This window comes from Dysidea avara, chromosome 14, assembly GCF_963678975.1.
Source record: "Dysidea avara chromosome 14, odDysAvar1.4, whole genome shotgun sequence".
Lineage (NCBI taxonomy): Eukaryota > Metazoa > Porifera > Demospongiae > Dictyoceratida > Dysideidae > Dysidea > Dysidea avara.
The window spans coordinates 9380717-9403391 of NC_089285.1; the positions used below are offsets into that span (position 1 = coordinate 9380717).

The window sequence follows — 22675 nt, forward strand, 5'->3', positions numbered from 1 at the left end:
AACTCTAACATAGTTGGGATGGGAAGAATTTTAGATGGAGACAGCTGTGTGCATGGGAAAGCTATTCCACAAGATTATATCAAACTGGAAATTACTCAGATACTGCCTGAGACTACACTTTTGTTTTCCACCCCCTTTGATGATGATTATTTAATAGATGGTCAAATAACAGCATGGCCTAAAAATCAGTGTATCCCTATTAAGTAGCAACTTTACATATGATATAGCACATCAATCCATATAAATGTTGTAAATCATTTAGTTCCATAGCTGTTCACAACATAGTACAGTTAGCTGTTTGTGCATTACATTTTTACCGTGTACTTTATTTCACTTGTTTGTATCATAATACTAGAATAAACAATTTAATAGCAATCTCAATAGATCTCTATTGTCAACGTTTCTTCCGAAAAAAAGGGACATTTGCTGTAGATTCCCTAGCAACTTTCAACAATTGCTGTAACACATGTGGTGGATATGTCAGAAAACTCTTAGGTTTACGACTTAGACTGGCTGGAGATGCTGTGAACAACAAAAACAATAATATGTGGTATCAGTGTACAGTGGAGTACCTTGGGTGACTTTTTGGAGAATTTTCATATCTTCTTCAAATCCAACAAGCAAGTTTTCATTGGTCTACATGTTCGGGAATGATATTGGTATATACTACACTAATTAAAAAAAAGCAGAATCTGACCATGAGAAGTATGGTCAACAGGAAAGCTATTCCATAATAAGTATGGAAGGGCAACAAACATTGTTCAGGATGGAATAGACATCCGCACAAGTGTATTGCAGGTGCTGTTCAAATCCTTCTTAAGTAACACAGTGTTAAGTATCCCTTATCCCCACGAACAATATAATAATATGCTTAGTTCATTATCACATTACAACGCATAAACCTAAGATATAGTAAGACACTCCAAAGTAGCATCTTCAAAGTATTAATTAAACGTCTGAGGAGGAGGTGGTAGAATGACGCAATGAAAACCGAGGTGGAGCAGAGGTTATTCTTGTCATCATTCTAACACCGACTCTGAAGACGATTATACTTCGAAGGTGCTACTTTGGAGTGTCTTACTGTCTTAGAAAATGGTCTTCCAACGGTGAAAAGAACATTGTGGCTATGCCCCTCGCCAAGGTGTGGGTAACCGCGAGTCTCTTAGTGCTAAGACACTCGACTGCCAGTCTCTTCGTGAATAATAAACTGGTATTTTAATCAAACTTCAAAGCATTGTTTACATACCATTTTCTGATTTGTGTTGTGAATTATTGTGACTTATGCCCACCTTGCTACGAATAGTTTTCAAATATTCTTCCTGAAGATAACTTTGTACTCTCCAGTGCTGCACCTCCATCTCTTTTTCGGAATCACTGCTGTTATTGGGTGAACATGGTGCTACAAAATAATAGACATAAATAATTTGTAAATACTTTTAAAGACTTTATCAGCATAAAAACATGTCATATTGATTTAAATCCATAAAACGCTCAGAACAATGCTGTATAGGATGTAGACTTACTTGGCATTGATAAAGGAGAGGCTTTACCATGACTACCGGTTGACTGCAATTGGCTACCGGTTGACTGCAGTTGACTACCGGTTGACTGCAGTTGACTACCGGTTGACTGCAGTTGACTTCCACCTAAAACACAACTATCAGTACATGTGATGTATAGGATGTAGACTTACTTGGCATTGATAAAGTAGAGGCTTTACCATGACTACCGGTTGACTGCAATTGGCTACCGGTTGACTGCAATCGACTTCCACCTAAAACACAACTATCAGTACATGTGATGTATAGGATGTAGACTTACTTGGCATTGATAAAGTAGAGGCTTTACCGTGACTACCGGTGACTGCAATCGACTTCCACCTAAAACACAACTATCAGTACATGTGATGTATAGGATGTAGACTTACTTGGCATTGATAAAGTATAGGCTTTACCTTGACTACCGGTTGACTGCAGTTGACTACTGGTTGACTGCAATTGACTACCAGTTGATTGCAGTTGACTTCCACCTAAAACACAACTATCAGTACATGTGATGTATAGGATGTAGACTTACTTGGCATTGATAAAGGAGAGGCTTTACCTTGACTACCGGTTGACTGCAATTGACTACCGGTTGACTGCAATTGACTACCAGTTGACTGCAGTTGACTTCCACCTAAAACATCATCACCAGGCTCTGTGGCACTACACATTGACAGAGTAGCACATCTGTCTATAATATGAAGAAAATATATGCAAGGTAGAATTGATCAGAAGATTCAAGAAATAGAGCAAAAACATGGCATACAAACTCGTTGGTTGGACGACTGTCCTGAGTACATTGCCACTAAGAGTGTGATTCAGTCCAAGGAAAACCAAAAACTTAAGTTGAAGATGCGAGATCAAGCCAAAGAGAGATGGGCTGTTTCCCATATTATGGCATAAAACGTACGGTATATATTCCGTATAATTTGTGTGAAGCGGGTGGTCTATAATCTTCGTTTGGTGGATTCTAGGCCTGCACTCATAACTGATTGATTAACCGATTAATTGGGAGATAATTTACTTTTGATACAAAACCACTGAATGACAAAAAGCCTTGTTTGCACCACGCAGACTAAAACAGTAACATTTGCTATATATACAGTTGTAATAATTTAATCAAGAAATGCACTTGACACATTTACACTTTCGTAATGTTCTCTTGTAATCTTGGTGTAGTGGATAAAGGTTTTCGTGAAGAAAAATTAACCGTTCCACATACTGTGGTGTTAAGCAAGATCTTTTTTTGAGAAATGACGTTTCCACTAATGCTAAATAGGCTTTCTGATGGTACTGATGTTGCCACAATGCAGAGAGTTTTCCTAGCTAATTTACAAAGTGTAGGATAAATAGATTTATGGTCTCTCCACCAGTGTAGAGGTTTGCCATCTAGATCAATCTGTGGCTCAATCCTATACTTAGCAACTTCAGCACAAGTCTGTTCATTTATTGACATAATTGTACTCCTGTCAGAGCCATTGCTACCAAATTTTTTACCTAGCACTTTTTTCAATGGATGTAGACTACACAGGTGGCGTTCAATTGAATTATAACACTGTCTCAGTTTTGGTACATGGTTTGTTGCAGGGGGTACATGCGACAAATTACGATAATTTGCATCAATGATTAATAATATTGTTGGTTACCAAACCTCTTTTGAGATACTTCAACAAAAGCAACATAATTGTCATTTGAAAGTTGGTAACCAGAAATGGCTTCTAATGCCTCCCCTTTCAACTTAGGCTTCAAGTAATTTAGTTTATTGATAGGAGCAATTCTCTTTCAGAAAAGATTGGAGTCTCCTCTTCCTAAAACATTATATCACCAAGATTTACCTTTAAATACACTCACTTTTACTCGTTTCATTGAGGGCTGGAGGACTGCCTCTTCATCTGACTTGATAAGCTTTCATTTAAAGTTATATCTTAAAGTAATTTTGCAAGTTGCTAGAAAAATTTTAAAAGTCCACTGAAAAGAAAAATTCACTGCCATTTTATTGAATACAAGGGTAGATTATATCAAGCAATGCACAAAAAAACCTATTAAATAATTCAATTATGTTGTTATACCAAGATATCCACTATAGTAGCTACATGTATGTTTGTGTTGATCTGAACTTCCTAAAGCGGAAAAGACATTGTAAATTAGATCAACTAGTGGGTAGACAGTTGTCTGGAAATAAAGAAGAAAAACAGGAAGAAGACACAGCTGAGTTGTAATAATGCGGCGTTTATACCGTGCGTCACTAGTCGTAGCTAGCAGAGCCGCTGTGCTCGGTCAAATTTTGTGGCTGGCCACGCAAAGTCGAAAACTCCAGTGAACAATGATAACATCATGTAAGTATTGTACTGAGGTGTTAGCTGACTGTATTGCAAATGTAATTTCAATGTCGGCATCGGTTTCTCACCGAGTTCAAGTTTCTAACCTAAGTATGTTGGGCTCTTGCTGTACTAGTTCCAATGATATTGATCAGTTCAAACAAAAACTAGCAATTATTTAATTGTATGTATGTTGTGACCTGTGCACTATACTCTAATAGAGGTCTGCACAGTATTACCAATAATAATAATAATAATAGTTGTACACCGAGCGGAAAGCAGTCTAGAAAAGCATGCACATGTTTTATGAAAAAGATATATTATGGTATTATTACACCTAATCCTGTTTTTCTAGCACTGAGCCAGGGGTATGAGAATGCGTTCTATAGTGCTGCACCATACTGTGGTTTGCAGACTTTCCAACCTTGGAAATGTTTTGTGCGGGTGAATTAACCCTCAGCTACCTGTAACTATAGCCACGTGTATGCAGAGCCCACAGTCATGAGGGCTGAAAACAAGTATTCATACACAAATTGGTTGTCAAAGTGCATTGCCCCTAGCTAAACCTATACGCTGCTGTTATCTGCAGCTTATTTACTACTGCATGACTGAGCTACAATCATTTTACCCATCTGCTATCCTCCGCGACGATCCCGTTCCATATCATGTGATGCAAAAGTCTGAATCATCTTTTAACTCAACAGGTAGTAGTCCTTTTATGCTTATGCTTTACACAATGAATCGTCTTTTATCTCCTCAACAGATAGTATCCCTTTTATGCAATGCACTCTGGAGACTCTATTAAGACTCATAACTGTACTTTCTCAATCAATGCCTCCCAAATTTAGTGCTCATACGTTATAATATCATTATATCAACTCAGAATAGTAGAATAATCATCTGTGAACTAATGTTGATCCAATGAAATGGTTGAATATCATCGCCAATAAACTCCCGCCATCAGCATACTATTTTAAAATCCTCACGTGATTTAATTTAAACCCACAATCATATTAATTGTGTCTCACGTGATGCCAATTCAGATCCTGATTGTGTAAGTGAAACCATTAGCGATTTCTGGCTGGAAATTATTTTTATGCGGGTGATGAATACATTTATGCGGGTGAGCAGGTGAAAAGCCTTAAATGCGGTGCAGGTGAGTTGGAAGGTCTGGGTTTGTCACTTCAGGCATTTGCATATATAGGAAAAAGGAGATGAGACAAATGCTATATCGGGCCAGAGAGTTAAAGTGTGTATGTTGTCTGCCCCTTTGAAGTTCAGCTCCACTCCTAGGGATTATGTACACAAGACCCTTTGTGAGAAAGATTTTTACATTTTTGTTTGACACCAACTGTGTGGTGTATGCTGTAAAGTTGCCGTACTTGGAACTGTTTGACTGGCTAACATCAGTACTATCATTGTGTGGCTGTTACAATAAACTACTATATGAAGTGAAGAAATGTTTGCAACAAATCACCACCTGAGAATTAATTTTAAACCCATGACAACATTGAGTGACTGTTGTTAATGAATTACATAGATTCAAAGTCTAACTATTACTTAGCATTGTTATGTCCTATATATATTGTGTTATTTCTGTTTTGTAGAAGTCCATCGCTGGCATATAGATTCAATCAGATAACACTGATGGTGTTCTGTTGTGTTGTCAGCGAGATTCTACCATCTTGACTATAGTTGGATGATTTCAGAGGATTTCACTGTTGCCTCCTCCTGCTGTTGTGCTAATGAATGTATTACATACAAGTTAGGTGAGAATCATCATTTTAGGTTACGTACGTATTTGATATTTATAAGCCTATCTATATTGTGCAGGATACAAAGATTGTTTTGGAAAGATTTTGGACTGAGGGTTAGTTCTCTGTTATATGTAATGGACTTTACCTGTTACATATTTACATACTCAGGTTGAATACATGTTGTGATGTAGTCTTGGAAACTTGCTATTGAGATGTTAATCAGGTGGTTCGTTGCTTGCAATTTAGTGTTGTATTCTGAGGCTATGTTTAGTATGCTATTTCAGAACCATCAGTTTGTTGGAGTAGGTGTAGCTACAGCTGTAACACAGGTTAGTTGGAGACTTGTTTTCTGACACTTATTGTTTACATTATTGTAGGTATCTACATATATTAGGTTACCTACATCATAAGGTATGTTTTATTGTATTTGTTTCAGTTATTCATATTATAATTTCCCATAGTTGCAACGTGACCGATATGAATTCCTTTACCTGCTAGTGTGTATTCTGGTTACATGACATTATTTTAACTCCATTTTGAAGTTGTGCGGGAACGACAGGAACAATTGGATTTTGTGCTATATATCAATATATTTAATGGTACGTGTGTATAATAAAGCTATTATATTTGCTTGACTTAAATGTCCATAATAGTTGCTTTCAAGAAACATGATTTACTGCATGAAGATCTCACCTGTCTATAAAGATTTTGGTAAGCTGTTATGCTTACATCTGTTGTTACTACATGTTGTGCCATACAGCAGCTTGAAACAAATAACATGCGGATACGGTACCAGTCACTGTTGAAGTCACCCATTGGTGGTGGAGTAACCAGCTTGTACTGAAACTATTGTAAGTTTTTGTGGTCAAACTGTTTTGTACTTGGTAAATGCAACTATTGATAGGAGGAATGTAGAAAATGTGCAAGTAAAGTGCGGTTGGTGATAACTCCACCCCTTCCAGTCCTGCATAATGGATGAAGATGTATAAAGCACCATACCATACACGGTATGTGAATAAATTCATGCATATAACAATTATTTATCCTTTTGCATTTGCAGGTTTTACCGTTAAAGAAAACCGAGCAATCTAATGACTGAACTGCATGCAGTTTGCAACTACTGTACAGATGTATTTTATTTTCATTTATTAATGTATGTACCATGAAACCACCTAACTTCAAAGCCAAATTCTTATAAACCCTGGCTGGCCATGGTACATTTAAGTTAAACCATTAGTCCAGTCGGTGGTCTCATAGACTCAATACATTAACCTAGTAATCTCAAGTACTATGAAGTTTTTTTACAGATTTGTGTTCCCAGGTGGTTCTAGAACAAATTCAGCTTGGTTGCCCAAGTGGCAACTTTGGGCAACTCTGGAAAATTGTGAAAATTTAAAATGGCCGATATGACTATGACCGGCTCCAACAGAAAAACTTTTTTTGTGTAATATGTCTAATATAGGGTTATTGGGGGTGCAGAATTCATTTCTGGTGTTAACTTTTGAATCTGAGGTGTAGAACATAGTGAAAATTTAAAATGGCCACCGCAGAAACAATTCACTACAAAAATTAATGCACGATGCTTTTAGCATACGGTTAGCTATGGTTTTTGTAGATATTTTCTCATGTCATTTTTTCCACCATAGCATTATATACAAAAATTTAGAATGATTGGTTGAGATTACTATACTATAAAACAAAGCTAAGTAGCTAGAGCATGTCTAATTCAAAATCCTCTTCAGCAATTATGCAGTTTTCATCATGAACATCACCAGACTCTCCTTCCTCTTCATCTTCGATCGCAGTGTCACTTTCAAAATAGTCATCATCTGCCTCATTTTCATCTTCTTCACTGCTTGTTCCAGGTCTCACAGAGTGTGGATTACAGCAGTCTTCTCCACCAGAGCAATTGCAATAGGAAGTGCATGGTACATGCTTTTTGTGACAGCTGCAAGCTTCAGAACTGCATCGCTTGCCTTGTGCCTTGCAGCTACACTTTATTAAGTCAATTAGTTCAGGTGGAGCTGGAGCACCTGGAGCAATTGCAGGAATCGGAATATCATTTTGGATAATCCATCCAAAGTGGGTAATGTCTGATGACTGGTCAGGTGGTGCCTGCTGGTCTGCTGCTTTCCATAGCATTACCTGTAGATGTGCCCGCAAAACATGCAGCAAGAGGTTGGCAGATGTTGGAGGTAAAGCCATGATTTTTGTGGCTTTCTTCTTCTTAGTAAATAGTTTGAAACGAGCATTTTCCATTGAGGTCCCGCTAGGCTGACGATAAAGAGCACAGAAAAATTGTTGAGCCGCTTCCATCAAATCAGTGTGGGTGGCGTCTACCTCACCAAGTTCATGGGCTAAACCTGGGAAGTTTCCAGTAAGCAGGGTGTTAAGTGCACTGATTTTACCCTTGCCATATGGGTACGATACTGTGTCACATCCACTTAGGGCATGCATACCAAGGAGCTGAAAGCATTTTTCGCCCAAGTCAGCACAAGTAGCATTAATGTCCAGCACTGTCCCATCCCATCTTTCCATCTGTACCTTACATTGCAGTCCAGCTCGATGCACCCAATAGACCAATAAAACAAAGACATCAGTGTCATCACTAAGAACACGAATCACACTCTTGCCATGGCTAGCAGCCTGTATGACATACGAAACCATTGTGACATCAGCTTCATCATGACTAAAGGCACCATCATCCCTAGTTTCCATTGTCACATTGTTATCCATGCTGAAGGTGCACAACACACTTGCCAACCGTCGCTTGTTGTTCTTGCTTTTGAGAATTGCATCTCTTTTGGGAAGGGGACTAGTGATGGAGAGCTCGTAGTCAACTACCACCTCCCCAGCACGCCGCATTCTCTCATGATCTTTGGCAGAAGTGTCATTGTATTTGTCAAATACAATGATTTTCTCAGTAGCATCTGGATAACGACTAATCTTACTTTGAATGCAAGCAATCAAATTAGACAGATTACCACCATGTGGCCACACAGTGTGATAAAATAGCTGCGAAACATCCACTACAACAGTTTCAGGAGTTACTGGTAAGACATCAAGCACTCCAAGACGTTTAACTAGAGCAGACTTGTTGGCTTTGCGGAGACAACTGTGTTCATCTAGAAGTGATGAAGGAACTGAACATAGCTCATATGTAAAAAGGTGCTCAAGCTTTATCTGTCGCTGCTGGCCAATCATCAATAGCCGAAGAAACATGCTTTCCAAGTCAATAACTGGCCTCACCTTGCTGCCTTTTGCTTGTTTCTTAATAATCGACATTGTCTTTATAGGACTAGAAATAGGATTGTGGAAGCCTTCTGGGAGAGTGGCGATGTATGCCTGCTCCATTTTCTCTCCGATGAAAAAAGAGTCCATCACATTCACATCAGTAGGTGCTACTTGGCCTGTTATAGGATTGTACAAATGAATTTTGCTGTCTTCTAGAGGATGAGGGTACTTCTCTACTTCTGCTGCAATCATACTTCGATCTTCTGCATCCAAAAGACGTCGATGTTTCTGCTCCTCCTTGTGCTGCTTCTGCTTAAATTCTTGTGTATGAGAGGAGTACATAGTGTCCACAGCCTGTGATACATGAACAGTAATGGGGAAGGCATCGATCCACTCTGAAATTAACTCTGGAGACAGAGTCATGCCTCTGAGAGAACCTTTTCCCATCTTGATGGCCGTCTGTTCTCCAAATTGATCAGCAGAGACAGCATTCCAGTAACCTGCATGATGTCGACAAACAAGATCCACCTTGCCCTCAGTATCTAAAGCACGCATTTCGAGAAGGTACTGAGTGAGATAGCGAGCATATTGGACATGGCCAGCAAGAAAGAAATATTTCATCATGCGTTCCAGTGTCACTTGTTTCAAGTGCACATTGCCCTCTCTCTCTGCTCTCTCAAATTGGTGGACAAGAAGTGTCGGAAGAAGAAAGTTGTAGACCCAGTGACGTCCTGTTGGATGGAGGCAAGCAGTCTCCAAATACTTCTCAATCTGTTCTAGTGTCTTTGGTCCAGTTGACAGGAATCGTTTCAGTAGTGCGGCTGACACTCCACGGAAAGCTCGCATGGCTTTCACCCAAGACTTTCCATTGAAGATACCTGCCAAAAAAGTCACCAGTAATAGTACTAATATCAATTTACATCAACACCTTTTAAACTTACCAGTTAGCCCTCCATATGCTGCAGCAACGTACACTTCAACACCTGAACTCTTCATGAGCTTTCCAATACAGCCAATGAAGGACTGCATGATATGCATACCACCAGGATGGACTATCACATTGTGGAACAAGCTTGGTTGATTCCAGCATACCTGTTTTGTAACTGCAAAAAGCTGCATGTCCATGGTAAGGTGAATGTGTTTCATCCCCATATCAGTAAGAGATTTTTGCATGTAAGTCAGAGTTGTGAGGATGGTATCTGGGTGAGACGGTGGGGCATCAATGAGAGGGCCAAACATGTAGGTGGTAGCTGGTTTGAGGTCACCCTGGGTCCTAGAAAGCTGATTATTAAAGCCATTCCACTCTATTGCTTCACTTCCATTGCTCAGACTGTTCAGCCAAAGAACATCAGCTTCTTGAGCTGCCACCAAGCTCGTATGCCGAGCACGTACATCAGCATATGGAATTCCAATTTGCATCTTGTGTGTGAGCATTGCTGGAGGCTTCACCTGCTTTGGACCAGCATAATGGATTAGTGGTATAGCCCTGTTTTTGCCTACAGATTTGGCCTGCTGCATTGTGAGTCGAGGAAACTCAAGAGCACTGATGCCTGGTTTTATGCTGCCATTGTGAGGATGCATTTGAAACTCTGTAGCCATGGCATGAGTTTCACGACGACCATTTGGGGTTGACACTAGCAAATCGAAGTTATCGTACCATCCAAATATACTACCAACTGTTTCAGTGAGACCCATCATTTGATGTAATGTAGTAGCATTCTCCTCTACGTACTTAGCTGCTGACTTGCGAAACCGTAAAACCTCATCATATGGAACTATGTAGCCATGATCATGCAATATGTCAATTAAATCTCTGCTGCCAAACTTATGATGAAGCTGAATTGCTAAGCCTAAAGCTGTTTGGTTGCGTGCACTAGTAATACAATGCTGTATGGATTGTGATAAACTCAAGGACTTCTTAGTGACATCACCGTTTGAGACCAGTTTTGAAATAATCCGTAGCAAGGTGACACTGGTGTGCTGCTTTGCTTTGTCATGGGTAAAATCACCGACATCATAGCTTTTGCTGCTACTTACAATGCTATGCGACTCAGATTTAATTTTTCTCACTAAATCATCTTCCTTCTCCTCATCAACAGAATTAACATAAGTAAGTTTAAACATCTTACTTACATATTCCCGGAATCCAACAATCGATGCACAACCCTCAATGTTAAGTACAACCACATCACTGCCTAAAGAAGTTACTAACTTAGTAAACAACTGTTTTCTTTCTAGCTGACCACCATAACTAAGATATTTGTCATACAGCTCAACTGATGACCAAGTACAGTGTTTTTGATTGGCGTACATCTCATTAGCAAGCAACTTCATGGCTTCATCATCATACAAAATAACATCAATAGAATTATTCAAAGGTTTTCTGAACTCATTGTAGCATCGAAGGTGATACTGAGCTTCAACAGCAGCTAAATCATATGCACCATGACAGCGTATAGCAACTTCCCGACCCCACTCATCATTTCGGTCACCACAATACTGAAGTACGGCATCTTTGAAAGGTGCAGCATCCTTGATACCCCTTCTTTCACACTGAACTACTTTCTCCCACCTATCAGGATGCTTAGGGTTTATAGGTTCACACACTTTAGCACAAAATAAACAGTGATTTTTGAACTGAAAATCACCTACTTGTGATCTTCTAACCCTAGCTGTTGGAGCCTCTGTGATGTCAGCTTCCGAAGCCTTCCTCTTCCTTGACACAAGTTTCTTTATATGATCCTTTGATGTATACGAACAATAACAGTTCTTATGGAGTTCAACTGATGCTTGTTCTCCATGAGAATTTAGAATGCTCTGCAATTTGTTATGAAGCTCCTGGTCACCACGCTCCACTGCACACTCTATCAGCTTCTTCACTGCTTTTTGTTTGAAAGTGCTAAATTGCCCAGACTTACTACAGATTGGAAGAAAGCACTTTTGATCACCCAATGTAGCCATCGGAAGCAAAAGAAATGTGAAAATTGTTGCAGAAATATGTATTGCAGGATGTCAAACACCTAAAAAACAATTTTTTTAAAGTTGAAAGTAAAGTTTACAAAAATGAAACAGAAAAACGTACTGCATTAATTAGAAAACCAGCCAAATGCATCAAATCTACACTTACTCTACTCCTGATCCAATATCAAACCTTGTAGATTATCATACAACCAAAACTTAAGTCTGAAAACGAGTGGTAGCTACTCTTCTGCTCCCTTTTAAAAATTAATATAGAACGTCCGTTACCATGGCAACCAATTACGTAATTTGTTTTTTGACCTCAAATTAGTATCATCTTGTGCAGAAAAATGTGCTGAATTCAATGGTGCCAAAATTACTTTGATTGTATAAAATCCCGAAGAGTTATGAACACTAGCTCATATGTAAATTTATGACTTCCTGCATATAAATTTTCGCCAATTTTCTAGAGTTGCCCAAAGTTGCCACTTGGGCAACCAAGCTGAATCTGTTCTAGAACCACCTTGGAACATAAATCAGAAAAAAAACTTCATAGTTCTTGAGATTACTAGGTTCACAAAATTTCGACTAGACTACATGGCTGGCTATGGTACATTTAAAATAAACCATGGCTGAACATGATACATTTAAATGTACCATGGCCTTGATATATCTGATGAGGTAACGTTGTTTGTTTTTATAAGAATCCTGGCAGTATTCGATTGTGGGAGTTTATTATTACTCGCGTGATGAATACCATGAACCTGATTTTGCATTCTACAGCACTCATACGAAGGCGATTCGACACCCTTACCACCCTATGAGTTGACAGACGGAAGTTTAAGGTGAGAACTAGTGTCATGGTTAATTTACAATCGCGTGTTTGATTACGTACCACGCCCACTTTTCGTATATCACGAGGTAACCACTCTACAGCGAAGCTTACCCCTCTGGATGTTTAGAAAACATTGTAAACAGTGGTTAAACGATGTAGCAACTTTGAAACACTTGTTAAATCGCAAAATTGAGTATTTCCGTGATATTCATAGTAGGGCTAAAACGAATATACCGAATATTCTGATTCGAGTTCTATTCGAAATTCATTCATAAAATATTAAAAATTCGGATACTCGTAATTAGAAACCTTATAGAAAAAATGGCGGCGGAACACGTGGTAACCTCAGGTGACACTTCGGTTAACACATCTGAAACCGTATCAGATACTAGCGGTTCGAACACTAGTACAGTTTCCTCGCGTAGACCACTACGATCACCAGTCTGGAAGCACTTTAGACGCGAGAGGGGAAAAGCTGTTTGTTTGTTATGCAACAAACCGATGGTGTACAATGGAGGGACTACGTCAAATTTAAAGCAACATCTAGATCGACTTCACAAGTCAAATATTCAAGCAGAGGAAGACGAAGAGAAATCACAGCCGATAGCTAAGCAGCTGTCTATTACTAATTTTTCTGCGAACGGAAAGCTAAGAAACGCTAGAGCTCTCACTGTGCCATGGACTGTTGATATGCAGAAAGAAGTAACCCGGTTATTGGCTAAATGGATGTGGAAAGACATGCGACCCATCTCTATTGTTCGTGATGATGGTTTAAAAGAGCTTTTGAGCTTTCTAGTGCCCAGTTATCAACTTCCTTCTACTACCCACGTAAGTTCATTGATCAAAAAGGACTACTTGGATGGGAAAGCAGCTATTACTGCCAAACTTCATGGCAACACCATCGCTCTTACTACAGATATCTGGACATCTTGAGCTACCCAATCATTTGCTACAACCACAGCTCATTTTATAAACAAAAATTGGAATCTTACCTCTTGTGTGCTTGAAACAAAGCATTTTCCTGGGCATCACACAGGAGTTTCAATTTCAGAAAAGCTTCAAGAAACTTTGACCAGTTACAAAGTAAATATGGAGAGTGTGTCAGCTATTGTCCATGATGAAGCATCTAATGCTGTTTTAGCTGGTGAGTGCATGCATATAGGTGTATGTACTATATGCTATCATGTAGTGTTTTTTTTTTGGACACCGAAAGTTATGTTAGAGGAAAACATATAAAACAAAAATTATCACGTTCCCCATGGAGTTTTAAAATAATGATTGTATTTCTGCATATACAGCTTTCATTGTCAATGAAATAATATTATTTGTATATTCAATTGTTCCTGTAGGTAAAATATTGTGGGATGTTGCTGAGTGGGAGAGTATTGTGTGTGCTGCTCATCGTTTGCAAAATGCTATTAAACATGCTGTGGACAATCAAAGCATGCAAAGATTGCTTGCTAAATGTCGTCATCTTGTGGGCCATTTCAAGCATTCTGCTTTAGCTACGGATGGGCTTATGAAGAAACAAAAAGCTCTTGGCTTCACAAAGATACTACGTGTTATCCAAGAAACCCCAACCAGGTGGAATAGCTCTTTCTACATGCTCCAAAGGCTTGTGTTTCTGAAGCAACCAATACGTTTGTATTTAGAAGATACAATGGATGAAGTTGATCGCAGATCATATGATCTCACTGACAATCAGTGGGCTGTTGCGAAGGCTTTATTAAACCTGTTGGAATCAGTAGATCAAGTGACAACTACACTGTCTGGAGAGAAGTACTCCACTCTGTCATGGTGCTTGCCACTAATGTACGGTTTACGCAAGGTTGCTGAGCCTGATCATAATGATAGCTCAACAGTGAGGAGTGTTAAAGCTAATCTAATTGAGCAGCTGGATAGACGCTTTAATTTGAGACATCTTAAAGTAGACTCTCCAGTAGTGCTGGCTGCAGCATTGGATCCACGGTTTCGTAAGCTGAACTTTCTTTCTACTGAAGAACGACTACAACTGAAGAGCGTTTTGATTGACAAAGCTGTTGACTGTGATGCTGCTGTAGTTCCTGCTGATACAAGTGGACCACCTGCTAAAAAACAAAAGAGTGTCTTAGATCGTTTACTTGGTGATGATGAGGAGGCGGTATCAGGTGTAACTGTGTCAGATGAAGTGGATGCATACTTTGAAGAGCGGCCTATCAGTCGTAAAGAAGATCCATTTGTGTGGTGGAGAAGTAATAGTAGTCGGTTTCCTCGCCTTTCATACTTGGCAAAGAAATTTTTGTCAATACCAGCAACCTCCACACCCTCTGAAAGAGTTTTCTCTGTTGCAGGGATAGTAGTGGACAGAAAACGGTGTGCACTTACTCCAGATATGGTGAATGCTTTGGTGTTTCTTCATAAGAACTCTTACATGTTGGGTCTAACTGAAGAGGAGCCGTCTGTCCCACAAGCAGAGTTACTTCTATTGCCCAAAGATCATGAAACGATTGAAATCAGTGACAATGAAGTTGATACAGATGACACAGATGATGTGATTGAGGTTGAATCTGGTGATGAGGAAACTGGTGATGAGAGCAATACTTCAGACCCGTAGATAACTTGAGATAGTTAGTTGCTGATATTCCGTTTTATGTCCTAAACAAAGTATTTCACATGAATTGTTTTACAGTTGTAATAACAGACCAACACAAATATCAAAATGTATGTGAAAACTTACTAACCACATTTCAAAGTAATTAAAGAATAGAATATTCGAGTGTTTGTTTGTTTACAAAATAGTTCATTTGTTTTTCTTTAGAATATTCGTTTTAGCCCTAATTCACAGGATTTTCCCGTTTATGTTAACAAACGTAACTGCAACATTACTTGCTGCTGACCCATAATCGAATTTTACAAGACTCTCTATATAATAAATCCAGCGGGTTGCCTCGTATTGGCTTGGGTGATTAGTCGCCCACCACAGTAGGCTATTAGCCTACATGGTACATATCAGTTGTATCACGTGCCCTCGTGATACAACTATTACTTGTATAATATGGTGTTGATACCTGTCAAAGGTGCTATGGTAGCACCAAAAGATGCTATAGTAGCACTTACAGAAGGTGTCATTGTAACATCTATGAGAGGTGCTATCATGGCATCTCAAGGCCGGAGGAGACGGTCCGGTTGGTCAGGCCTGAGCCGGACCAATAATCTGGAGTTGAACCAACTAGCTGACCAGCTCGAACTACATTACTCTCATGCAATCTTTGGACGATCACATGTAGCTACGTACATTTTATAGATGTTATTGAAAATGCATGACACGAGTAGTTACCTAGTTTCTCAGCCTAACTAAAGCACAGAACTACACGTATAGTACCTCCAATTACCTTACAGTACAGCATAGCATTCATATCGTTTTGTACAGAAATGATTGTGGGTTCTACGTACAGTATCACGTGTGCTGACAGTTGGCATTATTTTATCACGTGTAAGGCAGGTGCCTTCTTTGATTCTAAACCAGCACACTTATATCACAATTCAATCTTCATAAAATAATCATTCGCATTCCTTGGCTTGTTTCTCTTGGCTTCCTTTACTGGGCAAAGGCCTGGCAGTGACAAACTAGATGACTCATTCCTCGGCAAGAAGCTGCACACTCATACATTACATGGTGGCCATCTGGATGAGATGTTGAGTAGAAATCACTCCTCTTCAACTACCCACTCATCCTGTTGAGATACCGAGCAAACTCTCAGTCTCACCCACATCGCGCCATTTCTCGTGACTATCCACCAGTGTATTTACGTGATGATCCGTTCACTTCATACAAACCAGTATAGTAGTATACAGCTGTGTAGCATTTTATTGTAGCTGTGTGAATTCACTGTATAGTAACTATATCCTAGCTAAAGGGGGCCATGCTGCATGGGTTCCCTGTGAAATTGGGGGGAAAGTTGCAATTTGCTAGCTAGTTTTGCTTTAAAATTTAGTATCAATTTTAAATTTAAGGCATTTTCAAACCTTTAAATTGCAAAAATTCTGCAGCTCCTGGGGGTTGCACCCCCAGACCCCCCTTGAACTTCTAATTGCTAGCTATAACTAAATCTACAAGGTAACTTCTTCTAGCTGATCTCTCTACAGGGTGATTTGTTTGTAGCTGAATTCTGTATAGGTGATTTGTTTGCAGCTGAGCTCTTTACGAAATGGTTTCTTTTTAGCTGAATTTTCTACAAGGTTACTTCTTCTAGCTGATGTCTCTACAGGGTCAGTAGTTTGTAGCTGAATTCTCTACATGGTGGTTTCTTTGTAACTGAACTCTCTACAAGGTAACTTTTTCTAGCTGATCTTTCTACACGGTGATTTGTTAGTAGCTGAACTCTCTACAAGGTAATTTCTTCTAGCTGATCTCTCTACTGGGTGATTTATTTGTAGCTGGATTCTGTATTGGTGATTTGTTTGCAGCTGAACTCTTTACAGAGTGGTTTATTTTTAGCTGAATTTTCTACAAGGTTACTTCTTCTAGCTGCTCTTTCTACAGGGTGAATTGTTTGTAGCGGAACGATCTACAAGATATCTTTTTATAACTGATCTTTCTACAGGGCAATTTGTTTGTGGCTGAATTTTCTACAGGTTGATTTGTTTGCAGCTGAACTCTCTATATGGTGGTTTCTTTGTAGCTGAACTCTCTACAAGGTGACTTCTTCTAGCTGATCTTTCTACAGGGTGATTTGTTTGTAGCTGAACTATCTACAAGGTAACTTCTTCTAGCTGATCTCTCTACAGGGTGATTTGTTTGTAGCTGAATTCTGTATAGATGATTTGTTTGCAGCTGAGCTCTTTACAGAATGGTTTATTTTTAGCTGAATTTTCTACAAGATTACTTCTTCTAGCTGATGTCTCTACAGGGTCACTAGTTTGTAGCTGAATTCTCTACTTGGTGGTTTCTATGTAACTGAACTCTCTACAAGGTAACTTCTTCTAGCTGGCCTTTCTACAGGGTGATTTGTTAGTAGCTGAACTTTCTACAAGAAAACTTCTTCTAACTGATTTCTGAACAGGGCGAATTGTTTGTAGCTGAACTCTCTACAAGGTAACTTCTACTAGCTAATGTCTCTATAGGGTCATTCCATACCAAATCAACCAAAAAAAATCTGCACCCCTTTTGATTTTCATGAAATTTGGCACAAAAATGGACCCCACCATGACACTTTCTCACACCAAAATTTGACTCATTTCATAGGTCTCCCTTTAAGTTATGACCACTCAAAGTTTGTGTTGAAAATTTCATTTTGCTTACATGTCTTCAATAAAATGGCCATAACTTTGCGTGTAACTGATGTAGGCACTTCTGGTTTCGATTTTTGAAATGCTTATTAAATTCTCTTTTAGGTGATATATAATGGTTTATAATTGCTCAAAGGAAAAGGTCAAACCACAAAAATGTAGCTTTTTCCTTTGATCTTAATTTTCAAAAATATTTATTCTTTAATTAAATTTATTTTTGGTTTACATGTTGCTCTAATACCCATCATTCATCACTGAGTTTAAAGTTGGAACCAATAGTAGATCATGAGTTATAAGTGTTAATGTGTAGCCTTGTAATCACTACTGTTTGTATGGTTCAAGTATGCAAAGGTGCAATACCAATTGCAAGTAACTTTATGTCACAATCATTTTATGCAAAAAGAGGTGCAGCCTTACAAAGGTCATAGTGACAAAAGATGTGAAATCCAATGTGGCAGCCAAGAAATAGCTGTGATGGTATGTTAATATAAAATACTGTGGTGAGAAATATGTGAAATCCAAGATGATGGCCACAAAATAGCCATGATGGTAGGTCAATGGTAAACATTTAGCAACGACAATTCAGGTGAATTTGGTGCCAAGAACATGTGGCAAAAGAAATCACCTAAATTGTTATTAAAATTTTTACTATTAACCAACCATCACAGCCATTTCTTGGCTTCCCCCTTGGTTTTCACATCGTTTTTCACAATGCCCTTTTAAGGGGCAGCACTGTATTTTTACAGCTTAGCTGTTTTTTTTTGATTAGATAATAATATCATTATATCGCTCTGTGGTCAGGACAATACATGAAATATAGCCTTGAGGTTTCCTTTAATCTGGGGTGTCAAAGTGGTATTATTATATGACTAGGTCAACAGGTAATGTTGGCCCACATAATTGTATATATCTGTCTACTTTTCAATCTTTCAATACCCATAACTTTTTATGCCATCATCTATTATGGCTATGCAAGTTTCAGCACTTATTTTACTACTTTCATTAGCTAATATAATACCAGTTACAGAAAGTAAATAATTATATCCTTCCGTTATTAAGATTATTTATGATCTGCTTTGTGATGGGGTTTAGCTTGTGCCCTTATGCCCTATTTTTGCAGTGCCAGTCACAGATGTAGATAACCAACCTCTTCGGTACAATCACAAGTATTTGTGGTAGCTTCCATATTTCCATTCTCTTCTCTGAATCACGATAACAGTTACATTTAGGACATAACCTGTTGTTGAGTATTCTTCAATAGACACTCATACATTATGTGACCAGATTTGTGAAAAGGTACACATTTGACATACCAGCAGACAAAAAGATTTAACACTTGACTCCTTATACTGATTAACTTGTGCTTAGTATATTATATCAAAATGTAGCTACATTCATTGCACATTTCAAGCAATGAATGGCACTATGATGCTTTACATAAAAAAAAAAATTGTAAAATTTTGTGTGTGACAAAGGTACCTTTTCGCAAATCCGGTCATAATATGCTGACCATTTATTAGATCCTGTCATATTTTCTGGTTTGACACACAATTCAATGCAATCCTAATTGTGATAAAGTAAAGAAAAAATCAATAATAAATACTCAGTTTTAAATAAGGTTTAGTTTAATACAATGGTAAAGCAGTGGCAAATACTCCACCTTGTTTTCTAATAATTTACTCCTCGACTTCAGGCTAATATAACATATGCTAGGTTTATCCAATCGCTATGCATTGTTCATGTGCAGTGATTCAATGAGTGTTTTGTCACATGACGACGCATAGTTGCCAGGGTACTTGTACTATTGCAGGAAAACTAGTTGCTTTTGTCGAGCCTACAGCAGAAACAGCTGTAGATGAGGTAAGTAATCTGAGTCTAATGTAAAATAGAGTCTAAAGCAGTTATATGTGCACAATGTGGAGTCTATGAAATTTATAAACCCTTAGGCCCTTAGTAGTGCCCTCACTTCACTCGTGCGCTACAGCACAGGCCTTCAGGTTTATAGACTCCACATTGTGCCCGTATAACTATTATACATAATTAGGGGAGTATCCAATGCCTGTATTTCCCCTTCAGCATAATAATTGTGTAACATATCTGAATATTTTAGTATAATTTCATTAAACTTAAACCCGTGGCTTCACCATGAAATACTTGCTGATAGGCATTGATATACCAAAGCGAAGACCTGCAAGCACTTCAAGGCCCTTATGGCTCTTGAAGCAAGTTAACACCTTTGGTAATGATGACTATTGTATAACATTATTATGCAGTGCATTGTGAAGGGTCACTAAAGTGTTGGCAAGAGTACATAATAATAGAAGAGGGAGGAGAGTGTCTAACTCTCAATATAGGCTGTACAAACGCACAGCGCTCAAACCCTCCTACTTCAATCCATAGAACAGCTAGCCATATATCAGAAGACTGTTAATATCTGTTGATTGAAGCAGTATAATGCTGAAGCCTACTTCAGAGGGCAGCGCCTATAATCAGATAGCAGTGCCGTTTGTCACCTTTGGTGGCTATAGATGATTGCATAATGTCTGAGCGCTGTGAAAGTACAACCACCAATGGGACAATCTACCAATAGGGCATGTATGCATGGCCATCACAGTGTGTGTGGGTGGAAAAGATACACAATATTATATCACAGTAGCGCATACAATAAACATAAGTGATGCGTTTATAATCTGCGACTATGTGGTGAAGACACAAAATCACACGATCAAAATTATCGTGATTTCAAATCAAAACAATAGTAACAGATATAGCACAATAGTGGCATCGTAACTAGAGACCACCAGTAGCTAAGCTGTTGTACATTATTGGTGTGGCAATGGCACAATGATGTGTACACAATATGTGACCGGACCTGCGAAAACAGGGCATGTGGGCACAAACTACATCCTGTCATTTTACAGGTCATATCTCAGTACTGGAATGGAATATTTGCATTCTGTAACTTGCATCCTAAAGCCAATTAAATGTTTACTAAGAGCTGAAAATTACATTTCCATAGCAGTATTGTACAAAATGTTATGAGTGATGAAAGGTTGAAAAAGTAGGCAAAAATCATGTGCCCACATGCCCTTTATCATTCAGCTGTGTTCTATATTCACATTTGCTACATCCTAAATAGATTTCTTTTAACTCTAATTGGATGGTAATTTGGCTGCCTGTTTTGTTCTATAATACTGACTATGTAAAATGGTGGCCAACTTACTGCCAATTAAAGTTAAAGAATTAAAGTAAAAAGAAATCAATTTATGATGCACCATGTAGAACACAACTGAACGATAAAGTTTCAATTTTAATTTTTGTTAGTTGCAATTGATTGCATATCAACATTCATTTTTGGCTGCTTCAGATATCAGTGTTTTGATTGTCAGTTAATTTTACTTTGATGGGTGCACAGCCAATGCATGCAGTTAGTTGTATGATAAAATTGATTCTTGGCCACTCCAGGTATCAGCTACCAGTTATTTTACATTTATGCAGGTTTTTCCCTACAATTACTGAGCAGTTTTACAGGTACTTGTAATTTCTTGGATATGCCTTTTTTACAGCGAATATGTTATTGGGGTGGTCAAAAAATATTACAGATACAGTAATGGTCTTATACTGAGCCACATATGGAGGTGACATTTGTACCTGTATAGTGAGAGTCTTTCTACCCACCGGAATGGGTAAAGAAAAATATGCTAAGACTTCATAAGTAATAACTCTCTTCTTGCAAGTCAAGCAAGTAGCGGTGCTGCGCAATTGTCCCTATAACAAAACACATTAAACTAAACATAATACGTATTTGAGGTGTTGTGAGTCACTACCTGAAACAGGTCAACAATAATGGAGTCATTCCCATTCTTATGATGGTTCCAAGCCTTCACAACAACCACACAGTCTGGTAAACCAATGCTGTAGGGAATCTTTCTGTAGTTAAGAACTTTTACCTGTAGCAGTGGTATATTAACAAAACATTTACTGCATTTGCACACAAATGGTGTAAAAAAAACAGTACAGAAATGTAGGTTCACAAAAAAGATCGAGCTCCCAAATTTAAAACCACAGTAGAAAAATGAATTTAAATATTGAAGAGTTATTTTGTTGCAGCTATATTCAGGCTTACACCAATGCAAAATCATCAAACATTAGTTGAATTCATACCTTTGTATCTCAGTACTCCTTTATCCAAGTGCAACCAAACTTGCTGCAGCATGCCTGCTAGGTAGGGAAGTCAACATTCCAAGTTCGTAGGAAATTACATCAGCAATATCTGAGGTACAAGCGGCCTAAGTTTCAATTATTTCTTGATTTTTTCCTTATTTTTCTTTGTTTTTTGCATACATTGCAAAACATACTAGAAAAACAAATGCATCATCTAATTGCTTTGAAATTTTCTACACTGAAAGGATATCCAAAGGTGAATCAAAGTAACAATTTTGGTATAAATACAATTAATAGTTCATAATTTATGACCAAGTATTCACGTAAAACAAGATCAGTTTGTTGTTACACTTACAGGAAACTGCTCACTTCATGGAATGATTTAAAACTCGGTTTGTGGATAGATCAACCATTGTAGGAGTGCCTTTTGGTGGATGAAAGCAATTGAAATAAGATCATGGAGATATGACACAAAATAAAGGTGTATAATTGAAATTCATGAATAAAACTAACAATAATTTTCACCCCTACCGGGGAAAGCACATACAGCAATAAGCTGAAAATCAATACGTAGTTAGAATAATTATCAAATAAATT

At 38.3% G+C, this 22675-nt stretch overlaps 3 protein-coding genes and 1 long non-coding RNA gene across 5 annotated transcripts; 2 read left to right on the plus strand and 2 right to left on the minus strand.

The window, feature by feature from the left end:
* Positions 1–231: 231 nt before the first annotated feature.
* Positions 232–1853, minus strand: LOC136244557 (uncharacterized). 2 transcript variants are annotated; one of them, XM_066036129.1, is made up of 5 exons: positions 1822–1853; positions 1524–1646; positions 1290–1399; positions 573–636; positions 232–522 (listed from the first exon to the last, which is right to left on the minus strand). In XM_066036129.1, the coding sequence occupies exons 1-5, from the start codon at positions 1826–1828 to the stop codon at positions 395–397; spliced, it is 432 nt and encodes a 143-aa protein (XP_065892201.1). In that variant the 5' UTR covers positions 1829–1853; the 3' UTR covers positions 232–394. The 2 variants fall into 2 exon arrangements, with proteins under 2 accessions (XP_065892201.1, XP_065892200.1); XM_066036128.1 differs by lacking the exon at positions 1822–1853 and adding an exon at positions 1694–1768.
* A 4238-nt stretch (positions 1854–6091) lies between these two features.
* On the plus strand, positions 6092–6792 carry LOC136244199 (uncharacterized). Its single transcript, XR_010695087.1, has 4 exons — positions 6092–6218; positions 6273–6470; positions 6524–6626; positions 6680–6792. It is a non-coding gene; the product is annotated as an uncharacterized lncRNA (long non-coding RNA).
* Positions 6793–6859: 67 nt separating this feature from the next.
* LOC136244518 (uncharacterized) lies at positions 6860–12392 on the minus strand. Its single transcript, XM_066036098.1, has 2 exons — positions 9795–12392; positions 6860–9731 (listed from the first exon to the last, which is right to left on the minus strand). The coding sequence occupies exons 1-2, from the start codon at positions 11812–11814 to the stop codon at positions 7330–7332; spliced, it is 4422 nt and encodes a 1473-aa protein (XP_065892170.1). The 5' UTR covers positions 11815–12392; the 3' UTR covers positions 6860–7329.
* A 510-nt stretch (positions 12393–12902) lies between these two features.
* Positions 12903–15386, plus strand: LOC136244360 (E3 SUMO-protein ligase ZBED1-like). The gene is made up of 2 exons (XM_066035931.1): positions 12903–13790; positions 13996–15386. Exons 1-2 carry the CDS (start codon positions 13736–13738, stop codon positions 15237–15239), a joined length of 1299 nt encoding a protein of 432 aa, XP_065892003.1. The 5' UTR covers positions 12903–13735; the 3' UTR covers positions 15240–15386.
* Positions 15387–22675: the final 7289 nt, after the last annotated feature.